The sequence below is a fragment of the Phasianus colchicus genome, chromosome 19 (assembly GCF_987193195.1).
Source record: "Phasianus colchicus chromosome 19, bPhaCol1.hap1.1, whole genome shotgun sequence".
Lineage (NCBI taxonomy): Eukaryota > Metazoa > Chordata > Aves > Galliformes > Phasianidae > Phasianus > Phasianus colchicus.
In genome coordinates, this window is record NC_143454.1 from 41077 (window position 1) to 57607 (window position 16531).

At 56.8% G+C, this 16531-nt stretch overlaps 2 protein-coding genes and 1 long non-coding RNA gene across 5 annotated transcripts; 1 reads left to right on the forward strand and 2 right to left on the reverse strand.

Moving 5' to 3' along the window:
• Positions 1-4: 4 nt before the first annotated feature.
• On the reverse strand, positions 5-4402 carry LOC149915402 (uncharacterized). 2 transcript variants are annotated; one of them, XM_090121155.1, is made up of 4 exons: positions 1677-4402; positions 1504-1578; positions 1182-1420; positions 5-1083 (listed from the first exon to the last, which is right to left on the reverse strand). In XM_090121155.1, exons 1-4 carry the CDS (start codon positions 1798-1800, stop codon positions 1042-1044), a joined length of 480 nt encoding a protein of 159 aa, XP_089977281.1. In that variant the 5' UTR covers positions 1801-4402; the 3' UTR covers positions 5-1041. The 2 variants fall into 2 exon arrangements, with proteins under 2 accessions (XP_089977281.1, XP_089977280.1); XM_090121154.1 differs by having other exon boundaries at positions 5-1420.
• A 3780-nt stretch (positions 4403-8182) lies between these two features.
• On the reverse strand, positions 8183-10881 carry LOC116241857 (uncharacterized). 2 transcript variants are annotated; one of them, XM_090121339.1, is made up of 4 exons: positions 10073-10881; positions 9900-9974; positions 9578-9816; positions 8183-9479 (listed from the first exon to the last, which is right to left on the reverse strand). In XM_090121339.1, exons 1-4 carry the CDS (start codon positions 10194-10196, stop codon positions 9438-9440), a joined length of 480 nt encoding a protein of 159 aa, XP_089977465.1. In that variant the 5' UTR covers positions 10197-10881; the 3' UTR covers positions 8183-9437. The 2 variants fall into 2 exon arrangements, with proteins under 2 accessions (XP_089977465.1, XP_089977464.1); XM_090121338.1 differs by having other exon boundaries at positions 8183-9816.
• Positions 9969-16331, forward strand: LOC149915403 (uncharacterized). The gene is made up of 2 exons (XR_016458839.1): positions 9969-10101; positions 12856-16331. It is a non-coding gene; the product is annotated as an uncharacterized LOC149915403 (long non-coding RNA).
• The last annotated feature ends 200 nt before the right edge of the window (positions 16332-16531 follow it).

Here is a 16531-nt window from a genome sequence, read left to right on the forward strand (position 1 = left end):
CCCACCCCCAGCCATTCCCACCCCCCAACCATTTCCCACCCCCCAAGCAACATTTCCCAGCCCAAAGCTTTGACAGTCCAACACTTTTGCGGTCCATCAGCTTCAGAGTCCCACATTGCCCCAGTCCAAGACGCCGCTTGTGGACAGCGCAGTTTTGGAAGGGTAGGGCTGGGGCCGGTGCTGGTGCTCCTGGAACGCTGCCGCTGCTCTCTGGGTGTCGTGGGGGCCAGCGAGGAGCCCAGGGCTACAGGGAGCCATATTCATCGGCTACGGCCACGTCTCCTGCTGCACCAAGTGGTGCCCATCACACCCCAACAGTGGCCCGAGCGGGAGTGTGCCAAGAAACCAGCCTGAGTGCTCCTGCTGGCCGCCGTGCTGCCACAGCCAGCTTTGCCTAGTGCCGATGTTTGTGGCCTGGAACATCCTGGCAGCGCGGCAGCTTCCTCTTTGCGGCTGGGATGCTGCCAGCGTGCTGCTTGTGCCCGGTGCTCTTGCGTTTGGTGGTGGTGCAGGCGGGCATTGTTCACCTGGGTGGCTCGGTGCTGTCCCCGTGGTGCTTGTCTGCCAGCCGGCAGGAGATGCATCCGGGTGGCAGTGCGAGGCGCGTGAGAACCACGCGGGGCTGTTTCTGCTGCGCCTCTTCCAGGAGCCGTCCAGTTTGCGGCAAAGGAGGCACGGGGCGCTTGGCTGTCTCAGTGCCATCCCCCTGGTGTTTGGCCGCCACCCGGCAGGAGATGCATCCGGGGGGCAGTGCGAGGCGGGTGAGAATCACCCGGGGCTGCCTCCGCAGCACCTCTGCCATCAGGTGTGCCGTGCAGGGCGCCGGAGGTGCTGGGGCAGCCATGGGGGTCGGCACGGGCAGCTCCGGGGATGCTGTCTTCTGCCGGAGCGAGTTGGTGCGGAGCCCAGATTCAGCATCTGTCTCGTTGCTGAGCTCCCGGCTGGCCCTGGGGGTGTCAGGCAGCTCTGCGTTGGAAGAGCAGGAGTCGAAGCTGCTGGAGACATCTGAGCTCAGTTGCTCCGTGGCTGTGATGCACTGCATCAGCTCTTCACTTTTGCAGCTGTCCGGAGCACTCGCTGCTTCTGGAAAAGCAGAACATCCCCCAGAACAATGATGGCAGCCTTCCCACGCCAGCTCGGTGTGGACACGGACCCGCCATCTCTGCAGACCACAAACTCACCATCAATGCAGGTGAGCAAATGGTCAATTTCCACATCGTCGGCAAGACTGTTGGTCCTGGGTCTCTCTTCTGGAAAAGGGAAGAAGTCCCCAGTGGGGCAATGCCAGCTTTCCCACGGCCACTCAGCGCAGACAGGCCTCCATCAGCTGTGCTGCTCCCAAACTCACCGTTGTTGATCCACGTGAGCAGGTCATCCATGTCTGCGGTGTCGTCCAGGAGGCCTGTGTTGGCCGTCACTTCTGGAAAAGGAAGAAAATCCCCAGTGGGGCAAAGCCAGCTTTCCCGAACACCCCCCCGCCAGTTGTGCTGCCCCCAAACTCACCCTCGTTGATCCACGTGAGGAGCTCATCGATGTCGTCCGCGATGTCCTCCGGGGTGTCTGCGCTCGTTGTCACTGCTGGAAAAGCAAGAACATCCCCGGTGGAGCAATGCCAGCTTTCCCACAGCCAGCCGGTGCGGACAGCGTGCCGCCCGCTCCGCAGCCCCTGAACTCACCGCCTGGTTCCAGCGTGGCAGCGCTGCAGGTGAGCGGAGCCGTGGCGGGATGGGGGCACACGTCGGTGGGCGCAGGGTGCCCCCGGTCCTCCGAGAGCACCACGTCATCTTGGAAGGGCTCCATCGGCGGCTCCCAGGTGTCAGGCAGGGTGCAGGGCACGGGGAGCACCTGCTGCTGCAGGGAGGGTACCTGCAAAAGAACGGGGGGGGGGGGCCGGGGCGGGCGGGGGCCTGCGGCAGGCAGGTGCCTGCGGGCTGCGGGGGCTCCCCGCGGAGGAGCACGGCCCCAGGCCACAGCCCCATGGGCTGCTGGGGCAGCAGCGTCCCTGCCAGCAGGGGATGTCCCGAGCAGGGAGCAGGGGCGGTGGGGGGAGCCACAGCTGGGTGCAGCCCCCCAGGTAGGAGCAGCAGCACCGGTAAGTGCAGCCCCGCAGCTGGGGTCAGGCCCCCAGGTGGCAGCTGAGCCGGGGTTGGGGGCAGCCCCCCAGGTGGGAGCTGTGCTGCCTGTCCCCAGACACCTGGTCCCCCAGGCCAGACAGAGGCCTGAGGTGCCAGGTAGGTGGCAGTGGGGACAGGGGAGGGTTGGGGTGGTACCGGCATCGGTCCGCGGACGGTGGGCTGCATCCAGGCGGGGTCCGGTGGCGGCACAGTCGCATCAGCGAAAATGGCGTCGGGTGTCAGAGGCACCGTCAGCGCTCGTCGAGGGAATCTCTCTGTGGGGAAATGCCAGAAGGGGCGCTGGGCTGAGAGCCGGGGCACTGGGGTGAGATCCGGGTGAGAGGAGTGGGATCTGGTGTGCTGGGGTGCAATCTGGGGTCACGGGTGTGAGATCTGGGGCCCTGGGGTGAGATCTGGGGGCACAGGGGTGAGATCTGGGGCCCTGGAGTGCGATCTGGGGGCACAGGGGTGAGATCTGGGGTCAAAGGGGTGAGTCCTGGGGCCCTGGGGTGAGATCTGGGGTCAAAGGGGTGAGATCTGGGGCCCTGGGGTGAGATCTGGGGCATTGGGGTCAGATGGAGTGTCAGTGCAGGGGGAGCCTGCTGCCTTACCTGCCATGACAGCTGGAGAGTGGCAGTTGGGGGAGCCCCTCCCCCCAGGGGGGTTCCGTGACCGTTGGGGTCAGCCCCTTTCCCCCAGGCTTGCGATGGTTTGACTTTTCGTACCCAAACATCCTTCCCATGCCAGTTGTTTCCCATCCCGATGATCAGTGACCATCCCGATGGGCATTTGGCAGCCCAGTGCTCTTCCTTGCCAAGGGTCTGCCCGTCCCAGTGGGGATTTGCCATCCCTGCAGTGAGTTCTCACCCCAGGGATGGTTTCCCCTCCCGTCCAAGCGATTTCCAGTCGTCACCACCCAAGACTGTGTAAAGTGCCAGCATTAGTTACGAGTTCTTGGAAGTGGTAGCGGCCGTGGTAGGCCAGTTAGACCTATGGTAACAATGAAAAGGAGGGATTTCTGTGGGACAGCCCTGGTTTAGCTGAGAACAGTGCAGGAATGAGTCAGTGCCCGTGCAGCGTATGCCGAGCTTGTTACTGTGAACTGGTCCTTTGTGCCTCGAAGAACATCACTAACTTTAAACCGTGGACTTTTTCTCCTGGCTTTGGCTGTCTCTTGGGGGCATTGCTAGCGAGGACAGAAGAGACAGCATCGTCTTTTCTGCTCTTCCCTCTTCCGTGCTTCCCCTTTCTGCTCTCTTCCTCATCTACTCTTCAGCTCTTCTCCCTGAGTGTTATCCTCTTTTTGCTGCTCATCTGCTGTTCTTTCTTCCTTGTGTCCTGACTCCTTTCCTGCATCTGTACTCCTCTTCTGCTTTTCTTTCTTACCCGTATCCTCTCTTCTCCTCTTGTTCTCCTCATCCGCTCTTCTGACTTAACTGTTTCCTCTTTGCACATCTTGCGCTCTACGGTTCTTCTGTTCTGGCCACTCTCTGCTCTTCTACTTTACTGCTCTTTTCCTTCTCTGTCTTCTGTGCTCTCTTCCTCCCTTCTGTTCTTTTTCATTTCTGCACTTCTCACTGACCCGTGTCCTCTCTTCCCATCTTCTGTACTTCTGCCATACCCGTATTCTGTCCTCTTCAGCTCCTCTCCCTTTCTGCTTTTCTGCCTTAGCTGTCTTGGCTCATCTCCCTTTCTGCTCTTCTCCTCGTCTGCACGTCTTTCTTACCTTCATCCTCTCTTTTATTCTTCTGCTCTTCTCCTCGTCTGCTCGTCTTTCTTACCTTCATCCTCTCTTTTATTCTTCTGCTCTTCTTCTCTTCTGCTCATCTCCTCATTGCTTTGCTGTCTTGTATCCAATCTTTTTCTCTATTGCACTTTTCTTCTTCTGCACTTCTTCCCTCATCCTTTCTTCTTTTTCTTCTCTGCTGCTCTTCTTTATTTCAGTCTTGTCTGTACGTGCTCTTCCCCTGTTCTGCTCTTCTAGTGCTCTTGTCAGCATCCAGTCTCTGCACCGCAACTCTGTGTTGGACTTTATCTTGGGGTGGAGGAAGGTCGTAGGGCCTAGATTTGTAGAAGAAAACCCAGAAGGTGATGAAGAAGAGCCCTGAGGAACCAGGAGCACAAAGGCAGCGTGTTTCTCCGAAGGCCACAGCGTGAGCACGTGTTCCCTTTGGAGGACTCTTTTGTACCTCTCCAGGAACTGCTTTGGAATGGAGAATTTTCTGGAGTTGTTTCCAGTTGTTGCTTGGATGAGCTGAGGCTTTTCTCCTTGTATCTTTGCAGGAAAGCAGAGCGGAGAGAACGTCTGTGGTGAGATGCTCAGGTGGAGTTGCCTTCCATGCACCAACAGCCTGTTTGTGTCCACATGATGCACGGTGAAGGGAAGGCTGCTGTTCTGTGAGTAAGCCTGGCAAATGGAATGATGGTTCTGGCCTTTTTGTCAAGTGTGTGAGGAGAGGTCTTTGGACAGGCTGTTCTTTTGTTGTTTTGTTGTTGTTGTTGTTGTTGTTGTTGTTGTTTTTCAGGGGAAATGCTATTTCAGTTGTTAGTTACAGTGGTTGGTTGGTGCTTGTTTGAAAAATGTTGTTCATCTAGAGAAGCAGTGTCTCGCACCAGAGAAGTGAGAAGTCTCCTGTACATCCTGTCTTCTCCACGAGCCTTCCGTGTAGAGACATTTAGTGCCTCTAAATGCCTGTAGAAATGGTGGGGGGATAAATGGGGAAGAGCTGAGGTGCAGTTTCTGTGCGTGCTCTGTACACGGAGCAGGCGTCACCTAGTGAGAGCTAGGGGCCCTTTGCAGCGTTGTGGATTTGTTTTCCTTGCTTGTTGGAGCGTGATGCTTTTGTAGGTGCTGTGTGCATTGTAAGTAACTGTGAACTGTGCTGAGACAACAGGTGTCCTAGAGAGAGCCCCTCTGCAGGTTTTTTGTTTGGGCAGTTTTCTTCCCTCTGGGGATTAAAAGGGACTTGAAAAACTCACAAGTACACCTTGCTACTGCTCCAGCCCATCAAGTGGAGATGATGCCTTTCCTCCCATTGGGGCAGGGAGGAAAGTAGCTGAGAAGCTTGTCTGCCAGCGTGAAGTAGCAGGTTCGGAAGATGGTAACAGGCACGGTAGGCCAGTTAGCAAGATGTTAGAATCCTAGAATCGCCAAGGTTGGAAGAGACCTATGAGATCATCAGTCCAACCATCCAACTATCATCAGTAGCTCTCACTAATCCATGTCCCTCAACACAACGTCTAACCGTTCCTTGAACACCTGCAGGGTGGGTGACTCCACCACCTCTCTGGGCAGCCCTTTGCAGTGCCCGACCACACTTTTGGAAATGCACTATTTCCTACCATCCAGCTTGAGTCTGCCCTGGCACAAATTGAGGCCATTCCCTCCAGTCCTATTGCTAGTTAACGATGTTAGTTAGCAATGAGAGAGCGTTAACAACGAAAGTGACTTATGTGTGTGGGGCAGCCCTGACTTGGCTGACAGGAGTGGAACATTGTAGACGCCGTAGACGGCGGGAAGCTTGTTCCTGTGAAACGGTCCCTTGTGCTCCAGGAATCTCTCTGACTTTCTATCATGGCCTCTTCCTCCTGGTTTTCAGCGTGCTCAGAGGCATTGGTAATGAAGAGAGAACAGACGTCTTTGTAGGCCCTGGAATGGAAGGTGCTTGAGAAGCAAAGGCAGGCAGGTGTGTGCAAAGCAAAGGCTGGTGTGTGCTTGCAGAGCAAAGGGAAGCATGTGCACGCATCGAAAGCGAAGGCGGGCAGGTGCTTGTGAGGCAAAGGCAGGTATGGGTGTGCTTGCTTGCTTAGGAAAGGCACGCAGGTGCATGCTTGCATAGCAAAGGCAGGCAGGTGCGTATGATGGAACGGCAGGTAGATGGATGCATGCTTGCTTCGAAAAGGCAGGCAGGTGCATGGCTGTGAAGCAAAGGCAGGGAGACGTGTGCTTGCTTAGCAAAGGCAGGCAGATGGGTTCTTGCAAAGCAGTGGCAGGCAGATGGGTTCTTGCAAAGCAGTGGCAGGCAGGCAGGTGATTGCTTGTGAAGCGAAGGCCGGGAGGTGGTTGCTTGGTTAGCAGTGGCAGGCAGGTGTGTGCTTGCAGAGCAGTCTCTAGCCAACTGAGGGGATGTTCTCAGGTTTTGTTGCTGTTTAATGACTCTTTTTTTTTCCCTGTTCTTCTTTACTGCCTTCACTGTCCCCGTCTCTCCCAGAAGCTGCTCTTCTGGCAGCCGCCGCGTGGGCTCGTTAGATGCCCTGAGTGTTTGGAAGAGAGCAGTTTTGTTGAGGGCTGTTGGTGGAATTTCTGTTGCCAGGAGCGCACGGACAGAGAAAGAAGCGTTGTGCAGGCGGGGCAAAAGGAGTGCTGGGGGTCCTGGGAGCAGCAGTGAGGGAAGGTGTTTGAGCTAGTGCCGTTCCACTGGAACGTCCCTTTGGTTTTCTACTTCTGAGAGTACTGGAACTGGTTGCAAAAGATGTGACTTTAAGCGAGGGTGCAGAGCAGATTTAAGCTTTACAGGCGGCTGTGCCAGAGCGTGAAGCATCATCAGCAGGCATGGGTAGCACCAGCTTGAAACATCAGGGGAAGCAGTTAGCTTCCTCAGAGCCCCCAAGTGGAGTGCCAAGGTGATGAGATGAAGCAGCACTGAGGGTGGTTTTCCAGGATCTGTGTCTTCTAGGGCTCAGGGCCAGAGCTGTCACTGGGGTTGCTTTCACTGGACACCCGCCACCCCTCCTCAGGACCCATGGTGAGCGTGTGGGTGACAAACGTGTCACTGAGTGAGAGCATCAGGGTGGGAATGCGTGGAACGTAGCGCCCAGGGGAGAGACAGGCAGCACGGGGAGGGGGCGTGGGGGGAGAAGGTCAGCCCCAAGGAGAAAGTCTCCCCCGATGGAAAAAAGGGCTTGTTGAATGCCTTGGGTGAGATGTTGGAGAAGAGGAAATCAGTGAGGTTAGTTAAAATGTGCCACCTGGGTTCTGTTTGAGCCCCCTCCAACCCCACAAGTGCCGTCCAAAGCTCTCCGGTGCCGCCTGGTGCTCTTTGCAGTTCCCCAGTAAGGTCCCATTGCCTCTCGGCGTTGTCTGGACTCTCCTTGTGCAAACTCAGTGCCCCCCAGTGCTGCCTGGAGCCACCCCAGTGCTGTGTGCGGCCCTCGCTAGCCTCCCAGTGCCCCGCAGTGGACCTCCCAGTGCCACCAGTACTGCCCAGTGCCCCCAGTTCAACACCCCCATTGCTCAGTATGTGACCGACTACTTCCCCAGGAACAAAACAAGGCAGCAGAGATGATGACAGCAGCGATTGTGCTAGAGATGTTCAGTGTGGAGGAGCTGCAGCTCTTGGCTCCCTGCGGCCACCCCAACATCCCCAGAGGTGGGCACGGAGGCCTGGGGGGGCTTTGGTGCTGCATGAACGACTGCAGGCAGAGCTGTAGCAAAGCGAATGCAAACCATTTAATAGTTAAATGTACAAAAGAGTAAATAAATGACAATATTCCCAACCATTTCCCACCCTAACAATAGTTTCTGATCCCACCCCCTAAAATTCCCACCCTCTAATCAGTTTCCCACCCCCCGATCAATTTCTCACCCCCCCGCTCCCTCCCACCAACAGTTTCCTCCCCCTCCAAAAAACTTCCCAGCCCCCCCAATTCCCACCCCAATAATTCTTTCCTCCCACTTCCAACGATTTTGGAGTGTAACATTGTAGCAGAGTACAATTTCTCACTCAGAATTGCCACCCCACAAAATTCCCTCCCCCTCCCCACATCCCCAATGCCAGCAGTTACAGAGTACAAGAATTTTTGATGCCAGCCATCTCCCACCGCAGCCAGTTCTCACCCCAGTCATTTCCCACCCCAACAATATCACAGTACAGCCATTTCATTTGCCACTCCAAAAAGATCCCACCGCCCCAAGAATGCCCACCCCCAACCATTTCCCACCCCAAGAATTCCCACCCGCAATTCCCACCCCCATCCATTCCCTCCCCCCAGCCATTCCCACCCGCAATTCCCACCCGCAATCATCCCTCCCCCCCCCCCATTCCCACTCGCAATTCCCACCCCCAACCCTTCCCCAGCCCCAGCCATTCCCACCCCCCAACCATTTCCCACCCCCCAAGCAACATTTCCCAGCCCAAAGCTTTGACAGTCCAACACTTTTGCGGTCCATCAGCTTCAGAGTCCCACATTGCCCCAGTCCAAGACGCCGCTTGTGGACAGCGCAGTTTTGGAAGGGTAGGGCTGGGGCCGGTGCTGGTGCTCCTGGAACGCTGCCGCTGCTCTCTGGGTGTCGTGGGGGCCAGCGAGGAGCCCAGGGCTACAGGGAGCCATATTCATCGGCTATGGCCACGTCTCCTGCTGCACCAAGTTGTGCCCATCACACCCCAACAGTGGCCCGAGCGGGAGTGTGCCAAGAAACCAGCCTGAGTGCTCCTGCTGGCCGCCGTGCTGCCACAGCCAGCTTTGCCTAGCGCCGATGTTTGTGGCCTGGAACATCCTGGCAGCACGGCAGCTTCCTCTTTGCGGCTGGGATGCTGCCAGCGTGCTGCTTGTGCCCGGTGCTCTTGCGTTTGGTGGTGGTGCAGGCGGGCGTTGGGCACCTGGGTGGCTCGGTGCTGTCCCCGTGGTGCTTGTCTGCCAGCCGGCAGGAGATGCATCCGGGTGGCAGTGCGAGGCGCGTGAGAACCACGCGGGGCTGTTCCTGCTGCGCCTCTTCCAGGAGCCGTCCAGTTTGCGGCAAAGGAGGCACGGGGCGCTTGGCTGTCTCAGTGCCATCCCCCTGGTGTTTGGCCGCCACCCGGCAGGAGATGCATCCGGGGGGCAGTGCGAGGCGGGTGAGAATCACCCGGGGCTGCCTCCGCTGCATGTCTGCCATCAGGTGTGCCGTGCAGGGCGACGGTGGTGCTGGGGCAGCCCGTGGGTTTGGCAGTGCGAGGCGGGTGAGAATCACCCGGGGCTGCCTCCGCTGCATCTCTGCCATCAGGTGTGCAGTGCAGGGCGACGGTGGTGCTGGGGCAGCCCGTGGGTTTGGCAGTGCGAGGTGGGTGAGAATCACCCGGGGCTGCCTCCGCTGCACCTCTGCCATCAGGTGTGCCGTGCAGGGCGACGGTGGTGCTGGGGCAGCCATGGGGGTCGGCACGGGCAGCTCCGGGGATGCTGTCTTCTGCCGGAGCGAGTTGGTGCGGAGCCCAGATTCAGCATCTGTCTCGTTGCTGAGCTCCCGGCTGGCCCTGGGGGAGTCAGGCAGCTCTGCGTTGGAAGAGCAGGAGTCGAAGCTGCTGGAGACATCTGAGCTCAGTTGCTCCGTGGCTGTGATGCACTGCATCAGCTCTTCACTTTTGCAGCTGTCCGGAGCACTCGCTGCTTCTGGAAAAGCAGAACATCCCCCAGAACAATGATGGCAGCCTTCCCACGCCAGCTCGGTGTGGACACGGACCCGCCATCTCTGCAGACCACAAACTCACCATCAATGCAGGTGAGCAAATGGTCAATTTCCACATCGTCGGCAAGACTGTTGGTCCTGGGTCTCTCTTCTGGAAAAGGGAAGAAGTCCCCAGTGGGGCAATGCCAGCTTTCCCACGGCCACTCAGCGCAGACAGGCCTCCATCAGCTGTGGTGCTCCCAAACTCACCGTTGTTGATCCACGTGAGCAGGTCATCCATGTCTGCGGTGTCGTCCAGGAGGCCTGTGTTGGCCGTCACTTCTGGAAAAGGAAGAAAATCCCCAGTGGGGCAAAGCCAGCTTTCCCGAACACCCCCCCGCCAGTTGTGCTGCCCCCAAACTCACCCTCGTTGATCCACGTGAGGAGCTCATCGATGTCGTCCGCGATGTCCTCCGGGGTGTCTGCGCTCGTTGTCACTGCTGGAAAAGCAAGAACATCCCCGGTGGAGCAATGCCAGCTTTCCCACAGCCAGCCGGTGCGGACAGCGTGCCGCCCGCTCCGCAGCCCCTGAACTCACCGCCTGGTTCCAGCGTGGCAGCGCTGCAGGTGAGCGGAGCCGTGGCGGGATGGGGGCACACGTCGGTGGGCGCAGGGTGCCCCCGGTCCTCCGAGAGCACCACGTCATCTTGGAAGGGCTCCATCGGCGGCTCCCAGGTGTCAGGCAGGGTGCAGGGCACGGGGAGCACCTGCTGCTGCAGGGAGGGTACCTGCAAAAGAACGGGGGGGGGGGGCCGGGGCGGGCGGGGGCCTGCGGCAGGCAGGTGCCTGCGGGCTGCGGGGGCTCCCCGCGGAGGAGCACGGCCCCAGGCCACAGCCCCATGGGCTGCTGGGGCAGCAGCGTCCCTGCCAGCAGGGGATGTCCCGAGCAGGGAGCAGGGGCGGTGGGGGGAGCCACAGCTGGGTGCAGCCCCCCAGGTAGGAGCAGCAGCACCGGTAAGTGCAGCCCCGCAGCTGGGGTCAGGCCCCCAGGTGGCAGCTGAGCCGGGGTTGGGGGCAGCCCCCCAGGTGGGAGCTGTGCTGCCTGTCCCCAGACACCTGGTCCCCCAGGCCAGACAGAGGCCTGAGGTGCCAGGTAGGTGGCAGTGGGGACAGGGGAGGGTTGGGGTGGTACCGGCATCGGTCCGCGGACGGTGGGCTGCATCCAGGCGGGGTCCGGTGGCGGCACAGTCGCATCAGCGAAAATGGCGTCGGGTGTCAGAGGCACCGTCAGCGCTCGTCGAGGGAATCTCTCTGTGGGGAAATGCCAGAAGGGGCGCTGGGCTGAGAGCCGGGGCACTGGGGTGAGATCCGGGTGGGAGGAGTGGGATCTGGTGTGCTGGGGTGCGATCTGGGGTCACAGGGGTGAGATCTGGGGCCCTGGGGTGAGATCTGGGGGCACAGGGGTGAGATCTGGGGTCAAAGGGGTGAGATCTGGGGCCCTGGGGTGAGATCTGTGGGCACAGGGGTGAGATCTGGGGCCCTGGAGTGCGATCTGGGGGCACAGGGGTGAGATCTGGGGTCAAAGGGGTGAGTCCTGGGGCCCTGGGGTGAGATCTGGGGTCAAAGGGGTGAGATCTGGGGCCCTGGGGTGAGATCTGGGGCATTGGGGTCAGATGGAGTGTCAGAGCAGGGGGAGCCTGCTGCCTTACCTGCCATGACAGCTGGAGAGTGGCAGTTGGGGGAGCCCCTCCCCCCAGGGGGGTTCCGTGACCGTTGGGGTCAGCCCCTTTCCCCCAGGCTTGCGATGGTTTGACTTTTCGTACCCAAACATCCTTCCCATGCCAGTTGTTTCCCATCCCGATGATCAGTGACCATCCCGATGGGCATTTGGCAGCCCAGTGCTCTTCCTTGCCAAGGGTCTGCCCGTCCCAGTGGGGATTTGCCATCCCTGCAGTGAGTTCTCACCCCAGGGATGGTTTCCCCTCCCGTCCAAGCGATTTCCAGTCGTCACCACCCAAGACTGTGTAAAGTGCCAGCATTAGTTACGAGTTCTTGGAAGTGGTAGCGGCCGTGGTAGGCCAGTTAGACCTATGGTAACAATGAAAAGGAGGGATTTCTGTGGGACAGCCCTGGTTTAGCTGAGAACAGTGCAGGAATGAGTCAGTGCCCGTGCAGCGTATGCCGAGCTTGTTACTGTGAACTGGTCCTTTGTGCCTCGAAGAACATCACTAACTTTAAACCGTGGACTTTTTCTCCTGGTTTTGGCTGTCTCTTGGGGGCATTGCTAGTGAGGACAGAAGAGACAGCATCGTCTTTTCTGCTCTTCCCTCTTCCGTGCTTCCCCTTTCTGCTCTCTTCCTCATCTACTCTTCAGCTCTTCTCCCTGAGTGTTATCCTCTTTTTGCTGCTCATCTGCTGTTCTTTCTTCCTTGTGTCCTGACTCCTTTCCTGCATCTGTACTCCTCTTCTGCTTTTCTTTCTTACCCGTATCCTCTCTTCTCCTCTTGTTCTCCTCATCCGCTCTTCTGACTTAACTGTTTCCTCTTTGCACATCTTGCGCTCTACGGTTCTTCTGTTCTGGCCACTCTCTGCTCTTCTACTTTACTGCTCTTTTCCTTCTCTGTCTTCTGTGCTCTCTTCCTCCCTTCTGTTCTTTTTCATTTCTGCACTTCTCACTGACCCGTGTCCTCTCTTCCCATCTTCTGTACTTCTGCCATACCCGTATTCTGTCCTCTTCAGCTCCTCTCCCTTTCTGCTTTTCTGCTTTAGCTGTCTTGGCTCATCTCCCTTTCTGCTCTTCTCCTCGTCTGCACGTCTTTCTTACCTTCATCCTCTCTTTTATTCTTCTGCTCTTCTCCTCGTCTGCTCGTCTTTCTTACCTTCATCCTCTCTTTTATTCTTCTGCTCTTCTTCTCTTCTGCTCATCTCCTCATTGCTTTGCTGTCTTGTATCCAATCTTTTTCTCTATTGCACTTTTCTTCTTCTGCACTTCTTCCCTCATCCTTTCTTCTTTTTCTTCTCTGCTGCTCTTCTTTATTTCAGTCTTGTCTGTACGTGCTCTTCCCCTGTTCTGCTCTTCTAGTGCTCTTGTCAGCATCCAGTCTCTGCACCGCAACTCTGTGTTGGACTTTATCTTGGGGTGGAGGAAGGTCGTAGGGCCTAGATTTGTAGAAGAAAACCCAGAAGGTGATGAAGAAGAGCCCTGAGGAACCAGGAGCACAAAGGCAGCGTGTTTCTCCGAAGGCCACAGCGTGAGCACGTGTTCCCTTTGGAGGACTCTTTTGTACCTCTCCAGGAACTGCTTTGGAATGGAGAATTTTCTGGAGTTGTTTCCAGTTGTTGCTTGGATGAGCTGAGGCTTTTCTCCTTGTATCTTTGCAGGAAAGCAGAGCGGAGAGAACGTCTGTGGTGAGATGCTCAGGTGGAGTTGCCTTCCATCCACCAACAGCCTGTTTGTGTCCACGTGATGCACGGTGAAGGGAAGGCTGCTGTTCTGTGAGTAAGCCTGGCAAATGGAATGATGGTTCTGGCCTTTTTGTCAAGTGTGTGAGGAGAGGTCTTTGGACAGGCTGTTCTTTTGTTGTTTTGTTGTTGTTGTTGTTGTTGTTGTTGTTGTTTTTCAGGGGAAATGCTATTTCAGTTGTTAGTTACAGTGGTTGGTTGGTGCTTGTTTGAAAAATGTTGTTCATCTAGAGAAGCAGTGTCTCGCACCAGAGAAGTGAGAAATCTCCTGTACATCCTGTCTTCTCCACGAGCCTTCCGTGTAGAGACATTTAGTGCCTCTAAATGCCTGTAGAAATGGTGGGGGGATAAATGGGGAAGAGCTGAGGTGCAGTTTCTGTGCGTGCTCTGTACACGGAGCAGGCGTCACCTAGTGAGAGCTAGGGGCCCTTTGCAGCGTTGTGGATTTGTTTTCCTTGCTTGTTGGAGCGTGATGCTTTTGTAGGTGCTGTGTGCATTGTAAGTAACTGTGAACTGTGCTGAGACAACAGGTGTCCTAGAGGGAGCCCCTCTGCAGGCTTTTTGTTTGGGCAGTTTTCTTCCCTCTGGGGATTAAAAGGGACTTGAAAAACTCACAAGTACACCTTGCTACTGCTCCAGCCCATCAAGTGGAGATGATGCCTTTCCTCCCATTGGGGCAGGGAGGAAAGTAGCTGAGAAGCTTGTCTGCCAGCGTGAAGTAGCAGGTTCGGAAGATGGTAACAGGCACGGTAGGCCAGTTAGCAAGATGTTAGAATCCTAGAATCGCCAAGGTTGGAAGAGACCTATGAGATCATCAGTCCAACCATCCAACTATCATCAGTAGCTCTCACTAATCCATGTCCCTCAACACAACGTCTAACCGTTCCTTGAACACCTGCAGGGTGGGTGACTCCACCACCTCTCTGGGCAGCCCTTTGCAGTGCCCGACCACACTTTTGGAAATGCACTATTTCCTACCATCCAGCTTGAGTCTGCCCTGGCACAAATTGAGGCCATTCCCTCCAGTCCTATTGCTAGTTAACGATGTTAGTTAGCAATGAGAGAGCGTTAACAACGAAAGTGACTTATGTGTGTGGGGCAGCCCTGACTTGGCTGACAGGAGTGGAACATTGTAGACGCCGTAGACGGCGGGAAGCTTGTTCCTGTGAAACGGTCCCTTGTGCTCCAGGAATCTCTCTGACTTTCTATCATGGCCTCTTCCTCCTGGTTTTCAGCGTGCTCAGAGGCATTGGTAATGAAGAGAGAACAGACGTCTTTGTAGGCCCTGGAATGGAAGGTGCTTGAGAAGCAAAGGCAGGCAGGTGTGTGCAAAGCAAAGGCTGGTGTGTGCTTGCAGAGCAAAGGGAAGCATGTGCACGCATCGAAAGCGAAGGCGGGCAGGTGCTTGTGAGGCAAAGGCAGGTATGGGTGTGCTTGCTTGCTTAGGAAAGGCACGCAGGTGCATGCTTGCATAGCAAAGGCAGGCAGGTGCGTATGATGGAACGGCAGGTAGATGGATGCATGCTTGCTTCGAAAAGGCAGGCAGGTGCATGGCTGTGAAGCAAAGGCAGGGAGACGTGTGCTTGCTTAGCAAAGGCAGGCAGATGGGTTCTTGCAAAGCAGTGGCAGGCAGATGGGTTCTTGCAAAGCAGTGGCAGGCAGGCAGGTGATTGCTTGTGAAGCGAAGGCCGGGAGGTGGTTGCTTGGTTAGCAGTGGCAGGCAGGTGTGTGCTTGCAGAGCAGTCTCTAGCCAACTGAGGGGATGTTCTCAGGTTTTGTTGCTGTTTAATGACTCTTTTTTTTTCCCTGTTCTTCTTTACTGCCTTCACTGTCCCCGTCTCTCCCAGAAGCTGCTCTTCTGGCAGCCGCCGCGTGGGCTCGTTAGATGCCCTGAGTGTTTGGAAGAGAGCAGTTTTGTTGAGGGCTGTTGGTGGAATTTCTGTTGCCAGGAGCGCACGGACAGAGAAAGAAGCGTTGTGCAGGCGGGGCAAAAGGAGTGCTGGGGGTCCTGGGAGCAGCAGTGAGGGAAGGTGTTTGAGCTAGTGCCGTTCCACTGGAACGTCCCTTTGGTTTTCTACTTCTGAGAGTACTGGAACTGGTTGCAAAAGATGTGACTTTAAGCGAGGGTGCAGAGCAGATTTAAGCTTTACAGGCGGCTGTGCCAGAGCGTGAAGCATCATCAGCAGGCATGGGTAGCACCAGCTTGAAACATCAGGGGAAGCAGTTAGCTTCCTCAGAGCCCCCAAGTGGAGTGCCAAGGTGATGAGATGAAGCAGCACTGAGGGTGGTTTTCCAGGATCTGTGTCTTCTAGGGCTCAGGGCCAGAGCTGTCACTGGGGTTGCTTTCACTGGACACCCGCCACCCCTCCTCAGGACCCATGGTGAGCGTGTGGGTGACAAACGTGTCACTGAGTGAGAGCATCACGGTGGGAATGCGTGGAACGTAGCGCCCAGGGGAGAGACAGGCAGCACGGGGAGGGGGCGTGGGGGGAGAAGGTCAGCCCCAAGGAGAAAGTCTCCCCCGATGGAAAAAAGGGCTTGTTGAATGCCTTGGGTGAGATGTTGGAGAAGAGGAAATCAGTGAGGTTAGTTAAAATGTGCCACCTGGGTTCTGTTTGAGCCCCCTCCAACCCCACAAGTGCCGTCCAAAGCTCTCCGGTGCCGCCTGGTGCTCTTTGCAGTTCCCCAGTAAGGTCCCATTGCCTCTCGGCGTTGTCTGGACTCTCCTTGTGCAAACTCAGTGCCCCCCAGTGCTGCCTGGAGCCACCCCAGTGCTGTGTGCGGCCCTCGCTAGCCTCCCAGTGCCCCGCAGTGGACCTCCCAGTGCCACCAGTACTGCCCAGTGCCCCCAGTTCAACACCCCCATTGCTCAGTATGTGACCGACTACTTCCCCAGGAACAAAACAAGGCAGCAGAGATGATGACAGCAGCGATTGTGCTAGAGATGTTCAGTGTGGAGGAGCTGCAGCTCTTGGCTCCCTGCGGCCACCCCAACATCCCCAGAGGTGGGCACGGAGGCCTGGGGGGGCTTTGGTGCTGCATGAACGACTGCAGGCAGAGCTGTAGCAAAGCGAATGCAAACCATTTAATAGTTAAATGTACAAAAGAGTAAATAAATGACAATATTCCCAACCATTTCCCACCCTAACAATAGTTTCTGATCCCACCCCCTAAAATTCCCACCCTCTAATCAGTTTCCCACCCCCCGATCAATTTCTCAGCCCCCCGCTCCCTCCCACCAACAGTTTCCTCCCCCTCCAAAAAACTTCCCAGCCCCCCCAATTCCCACCCCAGTAATTCTTTCCTCCCACTTCCAACGATTTTGGAGTGTAACATTGTAGCAGAGTACAATTTCTCACTCAGAATTGCCACCCCACAAAATTCCCTCCCCCTCCCCACATCCCCAATGCCAGCAGTTACAGAGTACAAGAATTTTTGATGCCAGCCATCTCCCACCGCAGCCAGTTCTCACCCCAGTCATTTCCCACCCCAACAATATCACAGTACAGCCATTTCATTTGCCACTCCAAAAAGATCCCACCGCCCCAAGAATGCCCACCCCCAACCATTTCCCACCCCAAGAATTCCCACCCGC

Bases quoted from the DNA above. Each gene is read 5' to 3' on its own strand.
- LOC149915402 (XM_090121154.1), bottom strand. From the start codon at position 1,800: ATGGAGCCCTTCCAAGATGACGTGGTGCTCTCGGAGGACCGGGGGCAC. The intron at 1,579-1,676 runs GTGAGTTCAGGG...TTGCTTTTCCAG, and splicing joins TGCCACGCTGGAACCAGGCG to CAGTGACAACGAGCGCAGAC. The intron at 1,421-1,503 runs GTGAGTTTGGGG...TTCCTTTTCCAG, and splicing joins CCTCACGTGGATCAACGAGG to AAGTGACGGCCAACACAGGC.
- LOC116241857 (XM_090121338.1), bottom strand. From the start codon at position 10,196: ATGGAGCCCTTCCAAGATGACGTGGTGCTCTCGGAGGACCGGGGGCAC. The intron at 9,975-10,072 runs GTGAGTTCAGGG...TTGCTTTTCCAG, and splicing joins TGCCACGCTGGAACCAGGCG to CAGTGACAACGAGCGCAGAC. The intron at 9,817-9,899 runs GTGAGTTTGGGG...TTCCTTTTCCAG, and splicing joins CCTCACGTGGATCAACGAGG to AAGTGACGGCCAACACAGGC.